Raw genomic sequence first — 20,373 nt, 5'->3', positions numbered from 1 at the left:
AAAGAGAGAGAAGATCTGTATGGGTCAAGCACCCAAGAAGGGCTGGTCCCATGAGTCCTTCTGTTGCCTGACAGGGCTGGGCCATTGGCAGCTCCTTGCTCCCCTCAGGGAGGAGTGCACTGTGGGGGACAGGTGCCGCTGTGACTCCTGCTCCTTAGCATGTTGAGGCTCTGCTGAAGCCTGCACGGAGAGCTGAGCATGGCGTTGCTGCTCCGGCTTCGTTAGTACCGTGTACAGCCGTCCCTGCCCACCGGCGCTCACAGTCTAATGCCTGCTGGGTAATTCTGGACACGCTGGCAGACCCAGGTGAAGGAGCTGACAACTACTCCTGAGAGGGGCTTGGGGAGACCATTCGTCTCTGTGGTTAGTAGCTGGCTGGCTGATGTCCTGACCTGCTATTACCTCTGCCAGACAGGATCCCTGAGTCAGGTCTCAGAGTAACAGCCGTGTTAGTCTGTATTCGCGAAAAGAAAAGGAGGACTTGTGGCACCTCAGAGACTAACCAATTTATTTGAGCATAAGCTTTCGTGAACTACAGCTCACTTCATCAGATGCATACTGTGGAAAGTGTAGAAGATCTTTTTATACACACAAAGCATGAAAAAATACCTCCCCCCACCCCACTCTCTTGCTGGTCATCTCTCTCCAGCGTGCACTTGGCTATGCCATCCTCGCTCCTGGGGGACACGGTGGGGCAGATTTCAGCAGTATTGTTAATCATTTGTCCTTTTCTGCCACCTTCCTCCTGAGGATCCCAAAGCACTTTGCAAAGGGGGTACCCTGGTTTACAGAGGGGAGACTGAGGCACAGGGAGGGGAAGTGGTTCAGCTAAGGCCATGCAGCAGGTCAGTGGAATAAAAAGTCTGGAATCCGCTGCCCACCCACTGTGACGGGGTTGGGTAGGTGCCAGGCCAGCACTGACAGCTGGGATGGAGTGCTGGGAAGAGCAAGATAACAATGGAGACGATGATGTGATTTTTAAGGTCCAATATCTTGCAATCTCATCAGGCTAGAAACATTGGCAAGTACGGTCCAGGACTGGCCCTGGGTTGGTGAGAAGAGAGCATGTTAGTCCCTGCCCTTCTGGCCAGTTGCTGCTGCCATGTCCAGGGATCCGCTAGCCTGAGAGCACAGGCAAGCAAGAATGCAGCGTGTGCTCATGGTTCTTCTCTTTCCCTTGCAGGTCAGACTCCCGAGCCCAAACCTCCTGGCTCTTCCCCACAGAAAGCAGAGACTAATATGGTGAGGCCCTTGGGCTGCCCTTGCCCCAGGGGGGGACTTCCTGAGTTGGTAACAAATTCTAGGACCTGGCCAGTGTTTCCGGGGTGGCACTGGCCCCATCTGAGGCTGGGGCAGCATCTCTGTGCGTGGGCAGAGGAGCCTGAGGTGTGCTGCTGGGAACCAGCCTGTGGAGAGGGCAGTATGGCTGCACGGGCAAGTGCCAATGGGTGACTGGCCCTAGGAGAGCAGACAGATGCCATGGGAAGGCACATCAGTGTAAAGCTATTGAGTGGTTCCCAGCGTCGCCTGATGCATGCCCTCACCCTGTTTTCCCCCGTGGCCCATGGCTGTTCATTTCACTCGCAAAAGCCTGGGACCCTGAAAAGACTAAATTCCTTCCCTGCTCCCTAGGGTGGGACTAATGGGTGCTACACTCCCTGCTGACTGGGGCTCGTTGGTCACCAGATCTGAGCTTGCCGCTCCTTTGGCCAGGTCTGCACCCCTGGGTAGTGCATCCCATTCAGGGCTTGGCTCCCTGGCATGGGGTGTGTCCATAGGTACAAGCACCTGCTGGGTGTTTGGCTTGAGAGCAGTGAATGGGGCTGGGGTGGGCACCTGGGGGTCTGCAGGTACTGCCTGAGATGGGGGCAGCGGGAGGCACCCCCAGCAGCAGCTTCAGGGAGAAGGGTCCTGGCCATGAGGACTGGGCCTTTGCCATGTGGGTTGTTGGGGGAAAGGAGTGTTCGCTAGCACAGGACACAGACTTGCCCCTTTCTGGATCTTGACAGGTGTCTGCAAAGGCATCCTCAGCCCAGCTGTCCCCAGCCCCCCCACCGCCACCAGTTCCAGCCACGCCTCGGAAGAACAAGGCTGCTATGTGCAAACCATTGATGCAGAACCGGGGTGTGTCCTGCAAGATAGAAGTGAAGTCCAAGGGATGTCAGACAGGTAAGAGCATGTGCTGTGTCTTCCTGGGGCTGCAGGGACCACTGGGACAAGCTCCTGAGTGTGTGTAAACTCACTGAACGCCCAGCACCAAATTGAGAGGGGAGTGGGAGTGGCTGTAACTCCTGTGCTGAAAGCCTGGAGGGGAGGGGAACCAACTCACCAGTAGGTGCCAGCCAAAGAGAGGTGGTCTGCCCCTGCAGAGTGCGGAGCAAGTTGGCCCAGTCCACATTCTAGCTTACTCCTCGAAGAGCACCTGTGCCACCGGCCCCTGCAAGCTCCTCACCCCTTCCTTTGGAAAGCCAGGAAATTCTGCACCTCTTGCTTGCTAACTGGCCACTTCCCCAGCAATCCCCACTGCTTAGCCCCTGCTGGTGCTGCATCCATCCCAACAGTAGGCATGAGGGGACTGTGCCTTCTCCTTAGGGCCAAGTGGGATTTTCAACTCTGGCAGGTTCTTGCATGTCACTCCAGAGAGCCAGTCTCATTTCGGGGCCGGGGGGCAAGCTGACTATGCGCAGGCTCTGGGCGGCAGCAGCATCCAAGCCAGCCTGCCAACGGGCTCCAGGCAGACTGCCAAAAAGCTCTGTCCGGGCAAGCCATTGATGTGCTTGTGGCAGTCCCTTCTTGGGGGAGTCAGCCATCTAAATGCCATTAGCACTGTAAGACGTGTCCCTGGCCATCGGTCCCCTAGGAGAGGAGGGTTTGCAGCAATAGCCCATCACACAGGATTTGTCTGTGAGTTAAGGGAGCTCATGTCTGGGTGTGCGTGCAGGACCAGGTAGCGCTGCAGTGGGTGTCTGCATAGGGAAGAGAGTGAGAGATTTACAGCCAGCAGGGGGTGCTGCAAGGAATAGAACCAAGGGGAGTGCAAGGGAGAGACTGGTCTCCATCCGAGCCAGCAGAAGGCGCTGACATGCCCTTTGTTCTGTGCCAGAGGCAGACTGGAAGCCACAGGTGATTGTGTTGCCGATCCCTGTCCCGATCTTCGTGCCTGTGCCTATGCATATGTACTGCCAGAAAGTACCCGTGCCTTTCTCCATGCCTGTCCCGGTAAGCAACACACCCATCTGCTCGAGCTCCCCTTCCCCTGACTCTCCTCTTCTGCACAGGCCTCTCTGAGCCCCCCTTCCTTCCTTCCTCCTGGCTTTGGGTGCACTTGGCAGAGCCAGTTTGCTGTCAGGTGCAGGCCCCAAAGCGGAGGTCGTGTTTGGCTCTGACCTCTGCCTGGTGTCCTGCTGACTGATAGGTGCCTGTGCCAATGTTCCTGCCCACAACGCTGGAGAGCACGGATAAGATAGTGGAGACCATCGAGGAGCTGAAGGTGAAGATCCCTTCCAATCCCCTGGAGGCTGACATCCTGGCCATGGCCGAGATGATCGCAGAGGCTGAGGAGCTGGACAAGGCATCCTCAGACCTGTGTGGTAGGTTTCATCGCCATTCCCTGTGCTGGAGCCCCTCTCAGGAGCTGGCCTGGGCTCAGTTGCTACAAAAGACAGCCCTTCTGTCCGTGCTCCAACTTCTGACAGCCTGGGGGGTGGGAGGTGGTTGCTAACTGTGGGGAGCACCACCACTAAGATGGATGCCACTGAAAAGGCACCTGAAGAGCTGTGTTTCTGGCACAGAACTGTGCCTGCAGCCCTGTCTGGTGGGGATGGGAGTACTACACATGTACCTTAACCCCCCTGGGTTCATTTCCAAATGATTTATTTTAAAATGGAGTTCCTGGCAGGAGTGCAAGTCGCTGTCCCTCATGGGCTATGGGTGTGCAGCACTGCACATGGAATAAGCATTTCCCAAGCAGTCACCTGAGAGCTGCGTTTCTTGAGTCCTATTTTGCAGCCTCTGACTTGGTCTCCGGGAGAGGCCATAGGGCCACTTCGAGCACTGGAGAAGGCTCTGCAGCGTGGCTTTTAGGGAGGTCAGCTGAACTTTAGCACAGAGCCTCAGCCTATGAGAGTCTATTTAATTCTGCAAGTGTCATTTGACCCATTATGTCTGTTTCCAATTGGAGGGGGTGGGGGAGGCTAATTTGGAGCATGAGTATCCTGAGCTGCTCTTGTGTCCTCAGACCTGGTGAGTAACCAGAGCGCGGAGGGTCTCCTGGAGGACTGCGACCTGTTTGGGCCAGCGAGAGATGATGTGTTAGCCATGGCTGTCAAGATGGCAAATGTCTTGGATGAACCTGGCCAGGACCTGGAGGCCGACTTCCCCAAAAGTAAGAGCAGGCTGCGTGGGGCACAGGGACGCATTCAGACTGCCCTGGGGACCCTGCTGCTCAGGCAGCATTTACAGAGAAACTGTCCCTGTCAAAGAAACAAATGGCCAGCTGGGCACACAGGGCCAGTGGCAGCTGGAGGCAGAAGGGGCGGATATGTTTGAGGGGTGGAGCTGGTCCCTCCAACATGAGCATCAGGAGAGACCAATAGGACAGTGAACACGCTGAAGTCTCTCTGTACAATTGCAGGGAAGCCAGTGAGGCTCAGCAATGACCCTGGGCCCTGGCAAGTCAGGGTCACTTGGTGCAGCCTATAAAGGGCAGGGAGTGGGAGGCCCACACTGCATTGCATAAGGAGTAATATCAGGGAGACACAGATCAGTTTAGCAGCAAAACCTGCAGAAAGGTGAGTCCAGGACGAAGCGGGGTATGGCTGTGCCAGATCCCTTGGAGAATCCTGCCTCAGCTCTGGTGTGTCTCAAAGTGAGCTTGGCTGCTTTGGATTGTGACAGTGTCCCCTAAATAGTGCTTTGCCGAAGGCTAGTGCCAAGTGACCTCTGAGCTGGGCGAGGCATCCATCAGGGAATGGGTTAGGTCTGTCCTTCCCTAAATCTGCTCCAGGGATCTGGCTGAATAAACAGCAGACTGATCCAATGTGCCGAGGCCAGAAGTGTGGGCAGGAAATAGAGCAGGCAACTCCACAGGGGGCTGGCTCATTGGCTAGGCAGGTGCAGGTCAGAGATCCCTGGAGTACTTAGTGGGGCCCCTCACTGTCAAGGAGTGGGAGACTCCAATGAGCCAAGTACTGTGGGACTGAGGGAGCGTGCCTGCAAGCCCTGTACCCAGCAGAGCAGCGGCCTGGCCGTAGCGTTGGAAGAGGGAGAGGATTTGGGACCATGGCACAAGAGGGGCTCGAGAGGTGCCTTTGGGGAACCCCCCTCAAAGGGTTGGTTTGCTGAATTCTTTCAGAGGCCCAGTGTTACCACGCACTATGGCTTGGTGCTGTCAGTGCTGCTGCCTGCCATTGGCTGGGGCTCGGCGATCTCCCTGGGGGGATCCCTGGGTAATGCCCACATTGGCCTGGCTGGCTCTGTCCCTTTCAGGGGATGGCGTGGCTGGCGAAATCTCACACCTTTGAACCTTTCTGTGCTGCCTTGTTTCCCGTCAGACCCTCTGGACATTAACCCCAGTGTGGATTTCCTCTTTGACTGTGGCCTGGTGGGGCCAGATGATGTATCCACAGATCCAGACCTCCCTCGCACCATTCGGAAGGTGAGTGCTGCATGTGCGTTTGCGGGGCTGCAGTGGCCCAGGGCAGCTGGTGGGTATTACCTGCTGAACGCTGTGGGGTTCTGGTCTCAGTTTGGGCCGTGTGGGGGGCAGGAGGTGGGCTGTGGGAGGGAGTTTTGCCACTGAGTGGGCTGCAGCCCAGATGCCAGGTTCTCTCCTTGGATGCAACCTAGATGGAGCTACTATAAGGTGGGTGCAAAACTGTTTGGAAAACCGTTCCCAGAGAGTAGTTATCAGTGGTTCACAGTCATGCGGGAAGGGCATAACGAGTGGGATCCCGCAGGGATCAGTTCTGGCTCTGTTCAATATCTGCATCAATGATTTAGATAATGGCATAGAGAGTACACTTATAAAGTTTGCAGATGATACCAAGCTCGGAGGGCTTGCAAGTGGTTTGGAGGATAGGATTAAAATTCAAAATGATCTGGACAAACTGGAGAAATGGTCTGAAGTAAATAGGATGAAATTCAGTAAGGACAAATGCAAAGTAGTCCATTGAGGAAGGAACAATCAGTTGCACACATACAAAATGGGAAATGACTGCCTAGGAAGGAGTACTGCAGAATGGGATCTGGGGGGTCATAGTGGACCATAAGCTAAATATGAGTCAATAGTGTAACGCTGTTGCAAAAAAAGCGAACATCATTCTGGGATGTATTAACAGGACTGTTGTAAGCAAGACACGAGAAGTAATTCTTCCACTCTACTCCGCGCTGATTAGGCCTGTGTCCAGTTCTGAGCACCACATTTCAGGAAGGATGTGGAAAAATTGGAGAAAGTCCAGAGAAGAGCAAGAAAAAAGATTAAAGGCCTAGAAAACATGACCTTTGAGGGAAGATTGGAAAAACTGAATTTATTTAGTCTGGAAAAGAGAAGACTGAGAGGGGACATGATAACAGTTTTCAAATACATAAAAGGTTGTTACAAGGAGGAGGGAGGAAAAATTATTGTTCTTAACCTCTGAGGATAGGACAAGAAGCAATGGGCTTAAATTGCAGGGAGGGCGGTTTAGGTTGGACATTAGGAAAAAATTCCTAACTGTCAGGGTAGTTAAGCACTGGAATAAATTGTCTAGGGAGGAATCTTTGTGGAATCTCCATCATTGGAGATTTTTAAGAGCAGGTTGGACAAACACCTGTCAGGGATGGTCTAGATAATACTTAGTCCTGCCTTGAGTGCAGGGAACTGGACTAGATGACCTCTTGCAGTCCCTTCCAGTCCAATGATTCTATGTCCTGCTAGGTGCCATCTTGCTGGAGATTTTCCTTCTGAAGGAGCCAGGCTACTCAGCTCTAAGTGTAGAGGGGTCCTGAGTTCAACTGAACACAACAGTCAGCCTGTTAGAGGGTGTAGGGCTGTCTGTAGCTGTGTCTGTACTGCTCCCAGAGCTTTGTGGGCACTAAACAAACCTTGGGAATGTCACATGAAGATCAAATGCTCAGCTGAGCATATCTCTGACTTCCCTGACCCAGAGAACTTTGGCCCTCAGAGCTTCTAGGCTTTATTGGCTTTGCTGTGGGAGTTCGCAGCCTCTGTTAACGTTTTGAATTAGTGCCATCATTGCAGCTCCTGTTGCGCGGGAGAGGGCTGGTCTGATGGTTGGCCGTCTCCTTTTGATGATAGCTCCGTGGCTGCCCCGGTCTGCCCTCACTGGTAGCAGGTTTTGGTCCTTTGCCCCAGCAGTGCCGGCACTGGTCTGTTGTAGCACGCTGTGAGGATGGGTTGTTCCTGCATGCCAAACGTGCTAATAAGGCATCTGAGCCTGGTCTCACAGCTGACTGCCCTAACCATTACTGTTGTGGGCGTTCAGGAGAGGCCTTCCAGTCCTACGTTTCTGAGTCTGTGGGCATTCTGGGATCCTTTGGGACTGTCAGTAACACCTGCCTTTGCACTACGTATGCTCTGGCATTCCCAGCCTTACGGTGCACTTCTCTGCAGGGTCAGAAGCGTCTCGTGCTCTCCGAAAGCTGCTCCCGGGACTCCATGAGCAGCCAGCCCAGCTGCACAGGACTGAATTATTCGTATGGGGTGAATGCCTGGAAGTGCTGGGTGCAGACAAAGTATGCCGGCGGGGAGTCCAGCAAGGGAGAGGAGCTGCGCTTTGGGCGTAAGTGCTACCTCTGCCCCAGGGATTGCTGGGAAGGGTTGCAGCATCAGGCTGCAGAGCCCAGTGGGCCTGGGAAGCCTGTCCAAGGAGCTCTTGAGTCCAGCGAGCCCCAGGGACTTGTCCCCGACGCCAGCAGCCAGGCTCCCTTGTCAGCACTGAGCACTCCACCCCCACGAGAGCTCTTGCCTGAGGTTGATCTGCTTCTGTCTCTGCAGCTAAGCCCATGCGCATCAAAGAGGATATCCTGGCCTGCACGGCTGCCGAGCTCAACTATGGTCTTGCCCAGTTCGTCAAGGAGATAACACGGCCCAACGGCGAGCGCTATGAGCCGGACAGCATCTATTACCTCTGCCTTGGCATCCAGCAGGTAGGGGGGCTCCCCTGGCCTTCTGTTCTGCATCCCGATGCCAGGCAATGGGAGAGCGTGGGCAGGCCTTGCACACCCCCCTCACCCTAGTACCAGTAGGCTCTCTCCTGGGCCTCACATCCTCCCCACCCAAACCTGTACCCAAGGGTGCGGGGTTCCCCTGGCCTGCTCCCCCCATGACCCCTAGTAACTCTCAGCTCTTTGTGTTCTAGCTGTGTGAGGATCACACTGGGGGCTGTCTCTTCAGGTGTTTTTTTTTTTCAAGGCCTCTAACTCTCCTCACCTTTCTCTGAACTCCCTCTAATTCTGCAATGTGTGATCTGACCGGTACTAGGAATGGCCAGGCTGAGTCAGAACAAAGGTCCATCTAGCCCTGTATCCTGTCTCTGACAGTGGCCAATGCCAGGTGCCCCAGAGGGAGTGAACAGAACAGGGAATCATCCAGTGATCCATCCCCTGTTGCCCATTCCCAGCTTCTGGCAAACAGAGGCGAGGGACACCATCCCTGTCCATCCTGGGTAATAGCCAGTGATGGGCCTATCCTCCATGAACTTATCTAATTCTTTTTTGAACCCTGTTATAGCCTTGGCCTTCACAACATCCTCTGGCAAGGAGTTCCACAGGTTGACTGTGCGTTGTGTGAAAAGATACTTCATTTTGTTTGTTTTAAACCTGCTGCCTATTAATTTCATTTGGTGACCCCTAGTTTGTGTGTTATGAGAAGGAGTAAATAACACTTCCTTATTTACTTTTTCCACACCAGTCATGATTTTATAGACCTCTCTCATATCCCCCCTTAGTCATCTCTTTTCCAAGCTGAAAAGTCCCAGTCTTACTAATCTCGCCTCATACGGAAGCTGTTCCAAACCCCTAATAATTTTCATTGCCCTTTTCTGAACCTTTTCCATTTCCAATGTATCCTTTGTGAGATGGGGTGACGACATCTGCTCGCAGTGTTCAAGGTGTGGGCGTACCATGGATTTATACAGAGGCAACATGATACCCTGTGGTAGAGTCTCTGCAGCAGTCTTCCTTGGTCAGTCAGATGCATCCATTTATTCCACATAGGTGTGTGCGCGCCCAGCACACCGGAGCTGGAGAATTTAGCCTAGCAGTACCTGTAGAAGGCGGAGCTCGCGCCTCATGCTGATAGTCCCTCCCCTGGCTATTGCAGGCCAGCGCTGCCTCTACCCCCTCCGTTCCTTCTTCCTGGCCGGGGCCGGAGCACCGTGTGGCTTCTAACCTCACAACCTCACAATGTCTTAGTGCCTTTCTGCAGCTGGGTCTAGTTAATTAGTGCCCTTAGTCTGGTGTGTGTTAATGTTAGTTCCAGTATTTCCCTGGTGATGGCATCACTAGGGATTAAACATTGTCCGTCGTGTGCGGGAGTGATCCCAGCAACGATCCCCACATGCAGAGCTTGCTGTGCTTAGACAAAGTCTACAGCAAGGAGTGGTGTTCAGTTTACAAATCATTCACCAAACGGACTCAGGTAGCGAGAGATCTTGGTCTGAAGCAGCCCCTGCTTGAACAGGCATGTGACCTGTTTCGGCCCCAAGGCCTACATGGGATCGGAAGTCGCCCTTCGGTTCCGAGAGTGCTGCTGTTTCACAGTCTGGAGCTGGTGCCTCCCTCAAGAGATGGAGGAGTCTCTCCCTGCTGAGTATGCCAAGCAAGAGGTCTCATAGGACTGGTCATGGCTGCTTCAGGTTGTATGGGTACTCGTCTGCTTCCTCCAGAAGGAGTGTGGACCGAAATGACGTGTTGGAGCAGTTTCCCTCAACCACTTCCCGGTACTGCACAGGGAGGTCAGAGACCCTGTACTGTTGTCTCCAGTTCTGGCCCCCTGGCGTCCATTGAGTCTGGAACCGACAAGGGTGATGCCAGCCCTGGCTGTTTCTGTAGCAAGCGGCAGTGGACCTCTGCTTTTGCGTCCCGACTTCTTCCTTGGTCCAGGACTTTGCCAGGGCTGCATCGTTTATAGCCCATTGACTGGGCAGGCTGCTGAACCGAACAGAAGAACAGCCATACTCGGTCAGACCAAAGGTCCATCTAGCCCAGTATCCTATTGTGACGGATTTGGTCACAGAGACCCCCTTGGGACGGTCACCTGACGTGCTGGAATTACCTCTGAGCCCATTTTCCACTGCCAGCTTGGGACTCCAGAACCCTGCTTTGTTGAGCCAGACACGCTAGCCTTCTGCAACACAGACCCAGGGTCTGGTCCATGCCCCCAACGCTGCAGACTTTAACCAAAAGTTGCTCAGCAAGTCACCTATTTCCAGCACCCCGACACCAAGCTCCCAATGGGATCCAAACCCCAAATAAATCTGTTTTACTCTGTATAAAGCTTATACAGGGTAAACTAATAAATTGTCCACCCTCTATAACACTGATAGAGAGAAATGCACAGCTGTTTGCTCCCCCAGGTATTAATCACTTATTCTGAAAAAAGACAAGGAGTACTTGTGGCACCTTAGAGACTAACCAATTTATTTGAGCATGAGCTTTCGTGAGCTACAGCTCACTTCATCGGGCTCATGCTCAAATAAATTGGTTAGTCTCTAAGGTGCCACAAGTACTCCTTGTCTTTTTGCGAATACAGACTAACACGGCTGTTACTCTGAAACCTGTCACTTATTCTGGGTTTACTAATAAACAAAAGTGATTTTACTAAGTATAAAAAGTAGGATTTAAGTGGTTTCAAGTGATAACAGACAGAACAACGTGAGTTACCAAGCAAAATAAAAAACACGCAAGTCTAAGCCTAATACATTTAGAAACTGAATACAGGTAAATCTCACCCTCAGAGATAAGCTTCTTTCCAATAAGCTTCTTTCACAGTCTAGACTCCTTTCTAGTCTGCGCCCAATCTTTCCCCTGGTACAGTCCTTGTTAGTTCCAGCTCAGGTGGTAACTATAAGGGGGATTTTTTATGACTGCAGCCCCCTTTGTTCTGTTCCACCCCCTTTTATGGCTTTGGCACAAGGCGGGAATCTTTTGTCTCTCTGGGTCCCCACCCCTCCTCCTAAATGGAAAAGCACCAGGTTTAAGGTGGATTCCAGTACCAGGTGACATGGTCACATGTCCTGTGCGACCCCAAGCCTCCATTCTTCCTGGCCTGACTCACAGGAACACAGGAAGGCTTACAAGTCAACAGAGCCATTTACAACCAATGGCTATCAAGATTCCTGGTTAATGGGAGCTATCAAGATTCCAAACCACCATTAATGACCCACACTTTGCATAGTTACAATAGGACTTCAGAGTAATACTTCATATTTCTAGCTTCAGATACAAGACAGATACATTCATACAAATAGGATGAACACAGTAGATTATAAGCTTTGTAATGGTACCTGATGAGACCTTTTGCATAAAGCATATTCCAGTTAGGTTTATAAGTGTGTATATAATGTATTTCCATAAAACATATGGAGTGCAATGTCACACCTGTCTTCCGACAGTGGCCAGTGCTGGGTGCCCCAGAGGGAATGAACAGTACAGATAATCATCCAGTGATCCATCCCCTGTCGCCCATTCCTAGCTTCTGGCAAACAGGGGCTCGGGACACCATCCCTGCCCATCTGGCTAATAGCCATTGATGGGCCTGTGGGTCTGTCAGTACCACACACCGATGTTTCCCTTCCACAGTCAGTGGAAGTGGGGCTGGGACCAGGCTCATCACAAGGGATCTCCTCGGTGCCAGGAACAACTTTGGTATCCCTGTTGTCAGCGTGCACTCATCACTCTCCACTTTGTCTCCGTCAGTCACCTGGGTACCACTGCTGGCTTTGAGGTTGACAGCACCAGAAATGATGGAGGTGTAGTCAGTGCCGGTGATTCTGTTTCCACCGTCGGCCCCAATTCCCTCCATTCTGGGCTATGGGTGAGTCAGACTGGTTGCTCACACGCTCTGGGCAGCTGCCACCTTGATCCCCTGACGCCCCGGATTCCTTGGTGTCCAGGTCGGGATCTTCCATCTCTCGCTGTCCATTGCCTGACCTGCGTCGGGGGCCGTTCATGGAGTCCAGTCTCTGGGTATTCGGTGCAAAGGAACTGAGGCGGGGAAGGGCGCAGCCACCTTAGATAGCCGGGGGGAAGGCTTTGAGCACGAGGTCCGAGTGCCGCCTCCTATGGGTACTGCTAGGCAAACTTCTCCAGCTCCAGCACGCTGGGCACACACCAAGTGAAATACACGTCTGCATCACACTTACAGCACAGAACCATTTCATCCTGTGCCCAATACTGCTGTCTCCCTTCACTGACCATGCGTTCTCTCCCTTCTAGTACCTGCTGGAGAACAACCGGATGGTGAATATCTTCACAGACCTTTACTACCTGACCTTCGTGCAGGAGCTGAACAAGTCCCTGAGTGGCTGGCAGCCCACACTCTTACCAAACAGTACGTGTCCTTTATTAGCGGCCACTACGGTCAAGCTCTCAGGCCTGGCTGGAGTTGGCCAAGCGGGGACCACCTTTGCCCCTTCCCCTCCATGGGATGCTTCCGAGGGAAGTTTGCCATAGGAGACAAGTGGATCCTTGAATCCTCCTGAGCGCACAGAGCCAGGCCTGCCCACCCTTATTCCTAGAGGGGGGAGGCCACTGCCCCTGCTGCATCTTGGAGCCGCATGTAACCTCTCCCCAGGACCCAACAGCAGAGCTGGGCCAGGGGTTGTCGGCAGTTGGGATTCAGCATCTCAGGCTGGCTGAGGGTTGAATCCAGGCTAGCAGGTGCCCGTGGAAACCACATTCTCTGTCCAGATACAACAGGGGACTCTCCATCCAGCCACTTTTGGACCAGGCTGCTGCTTTCCATAGCAGGGGAAGGCCCTGCCCCAGCCTTTGGGTAGCACTGTGTCAGACCAGGGGGCTTATGAACCCTTGTCTGCTTCCCAACTCCCAGGCCAGAGGTCTTTGATCTCCCTGGCTTCCTGGCATAGTCCAAGCAGTAACAGAGAGCCATTCCAAGGCGCTCGGCCCCCAGTTAGACACCTCCATAAGGGCTGTGCTTTCCCATTCTGGGCCCCAGGCTGGGTGCCCTTGTCTCCATGTGCCCTGAGAGCAGTCAAGTTAACTGTCCCAGCCTCTTGCCTGCCAGGGGAAGCTCCTGGGCTGGAGCAGTTTGCCTGGGTTTTGCATGGGAGTTTCCTGTTCCTGTCCTGCCTGCTGCTCTCCCTTTCCCTCTGACTGTACTAGCACATGCAGCTGTGTGTGACGCTCCGTACCGAGCTGTGGGGCGGGGGCCCCTTGGTATGGTCCGGGGCTGGCTTGCACCAGCTGTGCTGTGGTGGGTTAACCTAGGTTGGGTCATGGCTGGGGAGGGTACAGTGGGACAGCTCCCAGCCCGGTGTCAGCAAGCATGGCTCCTCTCGCTACTCCACAAGGCCAGGGGCTGTGTTGTAACAGGTGTTGTCCTTCCAGTGAACCATTGAGCCAAGCTCCCTCTGCCGCAGGCAGGGAGAGAGATCCGGGGGAGGACCCCAGTGCCCTGGTTGATGTTCCCCTGACACACGTGGCTGAAGCTGGGCTGGCGGTGGTGGCGGCAGCCACATCCCCTCCAGTCTCCCTGCCGGGCCAGACCTTGCCGGGGAGCCCGCAGCATTACAGACGCGTGTGACCCAGCTTCTTCCGCTGTGTGCTTGCAGACACGATCTTCTCCCGTGTGGAGGAGGAGCATCTCTGGGAGTGTAAGCAGCTGGGGGTGTACTCCCCCTTTGTCCTCCTCAACACCCTCATGTTCTTCAACACCAAGTTCTTCGGCCTGCAGACTGCGGAGGAGCACATGCAGCTGTCCTTCACCAACGTGGTGCGCCAGTCCCGCAAGTGCACTACAGCCCGGGGCACCACCAAGGTGGTGAGCATCCGCTACTACGCCCCCGTCCGGCAGAAAAAAGGGCGAGGTAGGGGCCTGCACGTGTCTGTCTCCCCGCCCCTGCCCCGTGTGTGCACTGCTCTGACTTGGCCTCTCTCTGCAGACAGCAGTTCTGGGAAGCGGAAGCGAGAGGAGGAGCTGCCGATCCTGGAGCAGCGGGAGAACAGGATGAATCCGCTCCGGTGCCCGGTCAAGTTCTATGAATTCTATCTCTCCAAATGGTGAGTCTCCCAGGGAGAGGGAGCCACGGTCCATCTGCCGGGGCATCCCCTGCACTCCTGCAGCCCCGTGTGCCCAGTCTGGCCCCTTGACTGGCTGGAAGGACATTGTGGAGCAGCCCAGCTGCCCCCGACATGTGCTGCCTTTGCAAAGAGCTGTGCAGAGCACTGACTGCCAGGGCCCTGCCACTGAAGCAGGAGGCATGGGGTGCGCGTCTCCAGGGGTTGGTTTCTCACATCCCCAAGTCCTGTCTGTGTCTGCCATTGCCGGAGTGCTGTGATCACAGCTCTGGGGCTGAGTAACTCGTCTCAGTGGGCGCCATCCTCAGTGGGCATTCTTACGACAAGGTTTAAAAGAGAACTGGATAAATTCATGGAGGTTAAGTCCATTAATGGCTGTTAGCCAGGATGGGTAAGGAATGGTGTCCCTAGCCTGTGTTTGTCAGAGGGTGGAGATGGATGGAGGGAGAGAGATCACTTGATCATTACCTGTTAGGTTCACTCCCTCTGGGGCACCTGGCATCGGCCACTGTCGGCAGACAGGACACGGGGCTGGATGGACCTTTGGTCTCACCCCGTCTGGCCGCTCTCATGTCCCTCCCTCCCCTCAGATTGACAGGAGGAGGTGGCTGAGGTGCCTCGGGACCCCCGACTGCTGCCTGCCATGAGCACTGTCCTGGGTCACCTTGGGAGAGGAGCTCCAAGCCCAGCTCATGGGCCTTTCCCTGCAGTGCTAGTGCATCCTTTACAGACGCTCAGACGAGTGGGCTCTAGGCCTCTCCTGGGCGGATGGGAGGGCACCAGGGCTTGCTGGGTTCCAGGTCAGGCGGGAAGGACCCTATGGGCTCAGGATGGCTGAGGAGGCCAGGACTCTCTGGGCTCTAGGGTGAGGTTCACTCTGCCCCCCTCTTGCCACAGTCCAGAGAGCCTGCGGAACCGGAACGACGTCTTCTACCTGCAGCCAGAGCGGTCGTGCATTGCAGAGTCGCCTCTCTGGTACTCGGTCATCCCCATGGACAGGAGCATGCTGGAGAGCATGCTGAATCGCATCCTGGCCGTCCGGGAGATCTACGAGGAGCACAGCCGGGGCAGCGGCCTGGAGGAGGACATGGACTGAGCGCAGGCCAGGGCTGGAGCATGGGCAGGCGGCACCCAGAGCCCGCTGGGCTGGGTCTGCTCTGGCCTGGGAAGGCATCTCCCCTGCTCCTCCTACCTGGCCAGGGTTGCGGCATGTGAGTGTGGCATGGCATGGGGGCGTAGTGCCGCTCCCAGCCCTGCAGACGTGGTAGCACTGTCCAGCTCAGTGCGTGTAGGACTCTGAACATCCCTGCCTGATGCTAGTAACCTGCCGTCCCCCTCCCACATCAGCCCCCTGGCACCCAGGCCCTACCTGTGCTCTGCCTGACTGAGGCAGTGTCCCACCTTCTCCCGCCTGTCTTCCCAGCGGTGGAGATACAGAGCCAGTCCCTCTCCCAGCCAGGAGCCCCAAAGGGCACTGGGCCGGTGAGCCCTGCCTGTCCCCTCTCCCCAGGGCTGTTCTCGATCTCTCCCTGCCTGGTGTAACATGAACACCAGGCTGTGGGGCCATGGGGAAGAGACTGCTCAGTGCAGCAGGGACAGGCTGGGCCTAGTAGCCCGCACAGGAGGCCCTGAGCCTACAGTCAGCTCCCTGCCCAAGCAGCAGGAGTGGGGAAGGGAGCCATGCGCAGCACGCAGGGCCCTGGGAGGAGCTGTGCCAGCTGGGGTAGCAGGGCCATTCCCAGAAGCTGAGTCTATTGGCTGGATCATTCCCATCTCTGCTGGAGGGGGCTGTGTTCCCAGAGGGCCCTGGCTGTGCTGTCTCTGGCTCATCTCATTCTCCTCTTCAGCAGCACAGAAGTCAGTGCCCAGGGGGCTCCTGGGATCTCCCTTCCCCAGCTCTGCATTAGCTGTGGCTTCACCCTGCATTGTGCACTCACAGCAGCCACTGGGGGCCGTTGAAGGTCTGAATTCTGCATCGGGCATGGGAGCCAAGGGGCATCCTCGCTGCCAGGGCTGAGGAGCAGGGGCCCCTCCCTGCCCCCCAAGCTGTAGCAGAATGGATGGTGCCCCCGTTGCTAGCCTAACACTATCAGATGGAGGAGGTAGCCTCTGTGCCTGGACTCATTGCTGCTGGGCCCGTCTCCTCCAAGCCTGCATTAGACTGAGAATTCTGCTGGGCCGCACCAGGCCAGAACTTGCGAGCAGTGGAGGGGGGCCGCAGGTCAACGAGGGAGTGGAGGCTGCCTGGGTCTCTCTGCTCGCCCAGCCCCTGCCCCAGCTTTGCTGTTCCCTTCTGGCTCCCTCCCCTTGGTGTTTTGTTTTGATTTTTTTATCAGCTGTCAATGGGACTCGGCACTGTCTGTTGAGTCTGTATATATTGTTCTGGGACCTGGCCCGGGGCCCTCTGTCTCCATGTCAAGAGTGAGCCAGTCACCGGTCTTGTTGTAGTGCTAACGGGGCGTTAGGCTAATCTTGTGTCTCTAGCAACCATTCATTTCAAATAAAGACGCAAAAACCTGCCGGCAGCTGCTGTCCTTAATCCACTGAAGGGCAGAGCAGGGGCTGCCTCTGCTCCAGGGAGGAGGCTAGGGCCGCTGCCCCCTTGCCTGTCTCAAGGGCTCAGTCATCAGGGAGTTATGCCTGATCCCTGTCACCTTGCCCCTGCCATCCATCCCAGGGTCTGTGCCGGATGTAGGACCAGGTCTGGCAGCTCATCTGCCAGGGCACCCTGTCCAGCAGCTGGGAGCTGTAATTCCCAGCATGGGTCGACCTGCGAGCTCTGCCTGCGCTGGGCCTAAAGCTGTGTGGCCATGGTGGCCTGTCGCTTCTGGCATTAGAATCTACGAATTGTGGTGGGAGCAGGCCCAGCCTGCATGTGGAGCGGGAGGGAGGCCCATGGCCTTCCTGCCTCCATCTCCTATGAGCTAAGCAGGGAGTGGCCAGGCTGTGCCCTTGAGGGAGTGAGGGGCAGCCTGTGTGCAACACAGCCTTCTCCAGAGGCTAGAATTCTGCAGTTGGCAACCTGACCAGTCCTGCATGGGACCAGAGGAGAGTGTGGGCAGGAGACAGCCAAGCAGCCCTAGGTCCAGGGTCACGGAGCCTCCCTGCAACGAGCTGAACTTGTTCTAGTGCTGGGGGGCTGAAATGAACGGTGGGCCCTGCAGGCGCCATCTCTCCAGCTGCTGTTGGCCTTGGAAGAAGCTTCCTGCGCTAGCCCTGGTTCCAGCTGCAGTGATGGTCCCTTCCCTATGTTACTATGGCGATCGTAGCAACACCTGCAGCGACCTCCCTGCCCACGTGACCCTCCCAAGGCTAAGGCAAGTGACCAGAGAGGATGAGACAGAACTGCAATCCAGAGGTCGCTTCCTTGTAATGTAGCCCAAGCCTGGATCCTTCTCTCCCTTGTCCCCACAGCAAAGCCCAGGAATCCTGAAGGCTGCAGGGAGGGGCCTCTCCCATTCAGTGCAAAGCAAGGGCCTGGATCCTTCTTGGGGAGAGCAGAGACTCTGTCCAGCAGGAAGTTCCCTTCCTGCCCCTGTGCTGTGGCCCTGCACGCAGATACCCTGGGCAGGGGCAGAGAGAGAAGCAGTTTAGGACTGAATTCCCCCCTCCTGCTAGGGGTCTGTGCCTTGGCTACGGGACAATGTGCCTGCCATTTGCAGAGCTCACGTCATCTTGTTCCACTTTTCACAAGAGAGAAGTCAGTCTTGTCACAGCAGGAGGTGCCCAAATACAGGGTTCAGTGCAGCCTTGGCAGGAGCCCAACAGCTGTAGCTGCTGCAGAAACCTCAACGTCACCTGAATATCACAGCTGCAGTCTTTGCTTTCCCACACACATTGCCCTGGGAGGTAGAGATGGTTTGAGAGTCGCCCCGGCTGGGGCACGGGGCTGGGGAAGGAGCCACATGGCTAGGATGCAGTGATAGTGGGGCCTAGGCCTTCCTGCTTGGAGCAGCTCCATCTTCCCTGACAGGCTGTTACACCAGCACCCTGCAAAGCTGTGGACCATCCAGCAGGGCCCCAGGTGCGTGGCAAAGGCTATGTCCAGTCCCATTCTCCTTGCTAGGGCCTGGAAGGGTCTCTTGGCCCTGAGCAGCCATCTACTGAGAGTCTCTGCTGTGGCCTTCCTGAGCTTTGCCTAGGAGCAAAAGGGGGGGAGGGGGGCCTCTCCACCCAGAAAAGGGGAAACACCAGTGTGGCTGCCCAGGTCCAACGCAGCCCTGAGGCCTTGTCACATGGGAAAGGAAAAGTTACAGGCCCCGCCTGCGTCCTATCAAGTGTGGAGCATTTACCCCTCTCGGCTCCCTGCCTCCTGCCCCGACAGCCACAAGGCTGCTGCAGAGTCACTGAGGGGAGAGGGCTTGAGCGGTGCACGTCTGGCCCAGGTTTCAGGCTCCTGGACACTGGTGTCTGTATTATGGGCCCAGTATTTCCATGGTGGGGACAACGTGGCATCCATGGAAACACAACAGGCTCCTGAGCCGAGCTGTGCTCCCTGTGATACAGCCTGGCGGTCACAGTGCTTGTCTGGTACTAGAGCCCCCTTCCCCTGCCTGTCCGCTCTGGGCCAGTGCATCCGGCTCTCCGTGCAGGGCTGGGCCGCCACAGTTAAACAGCCAAGTCACTGGGTCTCAGCTTAGCGCTAGATTTACTGGACCTGCTGCCCCGCTGCAATGGTTCGTCCATGGCCAGGCCCTGATTGCCTGTCTCGCGGCTGCTCCATGCTGCACGGCTGTCCCTGCCCGCAGAGGGAGCTGTTTGGCCGGCGTAAAGCTGCAATGGAAGGCTGGGGTCAGCAGGATGGGGAAGGCTGTTGGCCACAGGACAGTGGGGAATGTGGTGGTTGCTTGTTTCTCTGGGAGTGTTGGAGCTGGCCTTGGGGTCGGGCGCCTGGCAGTGGTTGGCTGCCAACCCCTGCCTGCACTTGGTGGAGCCCAGGTGGTATATTTCTATCAGATTGAGGAGCAGAGACAGGCAGGCCACCCCCGTCATGAAGAAGACAAAGATGGTCTTCTCGGTGGGCCGGGCTATGTAGCAGTTAACCGTGTTGGGGCAGGGCCAGCGGTTGCACGTGTAGAGAGGCTTTAGTTCAAACCCATACAGTGCGTATTGGCCCACAATGAAGCCCACCTCAAAGAGCATCTTAAAAACAATGTTGCAAATATAAGTCCTCAGAATGGCCCCCTGCAGGCGGATTTTGCCATGAACATCTTTGATGGAAGGTTTATGCTGCACCAGGGGTTCCTGCTGGGCCACCCAAGTCTCCTCTCGCTGCTGCTCCTTCTCCGCCATGCGCACCAGATGCAGGATGTGGCCCAGGTACACGAGGCTGGGGGTGGAGACAAAGATGATCTGCAGCACCCAGAAGCGGATGTGAGAGATGGGGAAGGTTTTGTCATAACAGACGTTCTGGCAGCCTGGCTGCTTGGTGTCGCAGGAGAAGCCCGACTGTTCGTCCCCCCAGACTTTCTCGGCAGCTGCCCCCAAGACAAGGATACGGAAAATGAACAGGACAGTGAGCCAGACCTTCCCCACCACTGTGGAGTGCTCCTGAGCACTCTCCAGAAGCCTCCCCAGCAGGTTCCAGTCACCCATGAGTGCAAATACCGGCTCATCCTAAAAGAGAGGAACATGCCCAGACATCGGCATCCCAGAGACTCCGGCACCCTGCACTGCTCCAGACCTGTGAGAAGCTGGCATGGGGGCACCCTGCACTGGGCACGTCCCTACAGCAGAGCCCTCCCCGGCCCTGCTGCACACACCAGCATCCGGAGCTTCCTCCCTCGGGTCCCAGAACAGCAATGCCTGATAGCCAGACATAGCGCACAGCCATGCTTGCCTTTTGTGGCCAGGGATGTGTTTGTATAAGCCATGTGCCTGGCTCAAGAGCAAAGCCAGGGCAGGGAGCGGGTTAACCTGAGACTACCTGAGCCCATCAGCTGCCTGTGGCTGCAAGACCCCTCCAGGATTAACCCGTTTGGCCCTGGTATCCTGCTTTAAGAGCACTGATCGCTGGGGACTGGCTCTGCGGTGGCCCCAGGTTCAGCACAGCTCATCTCTGTTCCTAGCTCTGCAGCAGCCTCTCAAGGCAGCTGGAAATCAGTGGCCTCC

At 55.8% G+C, this 20,373-nt stretch overlaps 2 protein-coding genes across 7 annotated transcripts in view; one reads left to right on the top strand and one right to left on the bottom strand.

The window, feature by feature from the left end:
• ZMYM3 (zinc finger MYM-type containing 3) overlaps positions 1-16,781 on the top strand; it is a 52,532-nt gene extending 35,751 nt beyond the window's left edge. For 5 of the 6 annotated variants that reach the window (XM_037908670.2, XM_037908669.2, XM_043522934.1 and 2 more), the window contains exons 14-25: positions 1,184-1,242; positions 2,010-2,169; positions 3,104-3,219; positions 3,416-3,590; positions 4,238-4,384; positions 5,553-5,656; positions 7,613-7,781; positions 7,997-8,148; positions 12,439-12,553; positions 13,797-14,051; positions 14,127-14,244; positions 15,160-16,781. In XM_037908670.2, the coding sequence (XP_037764598.1) occupies positions 1,184-1,242; positions 2,010-2,169; positions 3,104-3,219; positions 3,416-3,590; positions 4,238-4,384; positions 5,553-5,656; positions 7,613-7,781; positions 7,997-8,148; positions 12,439-12,553; positions 13,797-14,051; positions 14,127-14,244; positions 15,160-15,358 (1,769 nt within the window). In that variant the 3' untranslated portion in view covers positions 15,359-16,781. The remainder of the gene's footprint in view (positions 1-1,183; positions 1,243-2,009; positions 2,170-3,103; positions 3,220-3,415; positions 3,591-4,237; positions 4,385-5,552; positions 5,657-7,612; positions 7,782-7,996; positions 8,149-12,438; positions 12,554-13,796; positions 14,052-14,126; positions 14,245-15,159) is intronic. The other variant, XM_037908672.2, reaches the window with a different exon arrangement.
• A 2,089-nt stretch (positions 16,782-18,870) lies between these two features.
• On the bottom strand, positions 18,871-19,857 carry LOC102932794 (gap junction alpha-3 protein). The gene has a single exon (XM_007056182.2). The coding sequence runs from the start codon at positions 19,855-19,857 to the stop codon at positions 18,871-18,873; it is 987 nt and encodes a 328-aa protein (XP_007056244.2).
• Positions 19,858-20,373: the final 516 nt, after the last annotated feature.

Source organism: Chelonia mydas, chromosome 9, assembly GCF_015237465.2.
Source record: "Chelonia mydas isolate rCheMyd1 chromosome 9, rCheMyd1.pri.v2, whole genome shotgun sequence".
NCBI lineage: Eukaryota > Metazoa > Chordata > Testudines > Cheloniidae > Chelonia > Chelonia mydas.
Note: the sequence above shows the minus strand (reverse complement) of the source record. Positions and strands in the feature narration are given on the sequence as shown.

What these genes read in the sequence shown, in the direction of transcription:
- LOC102932794 (XM_007056182.2), bottom strand. Translation starts at nt 19,857, where the DNA reads ATGGGTGACTGGAACCTGCTGGGGAGGCTTCTGGAGAGTGCTCAGGAG.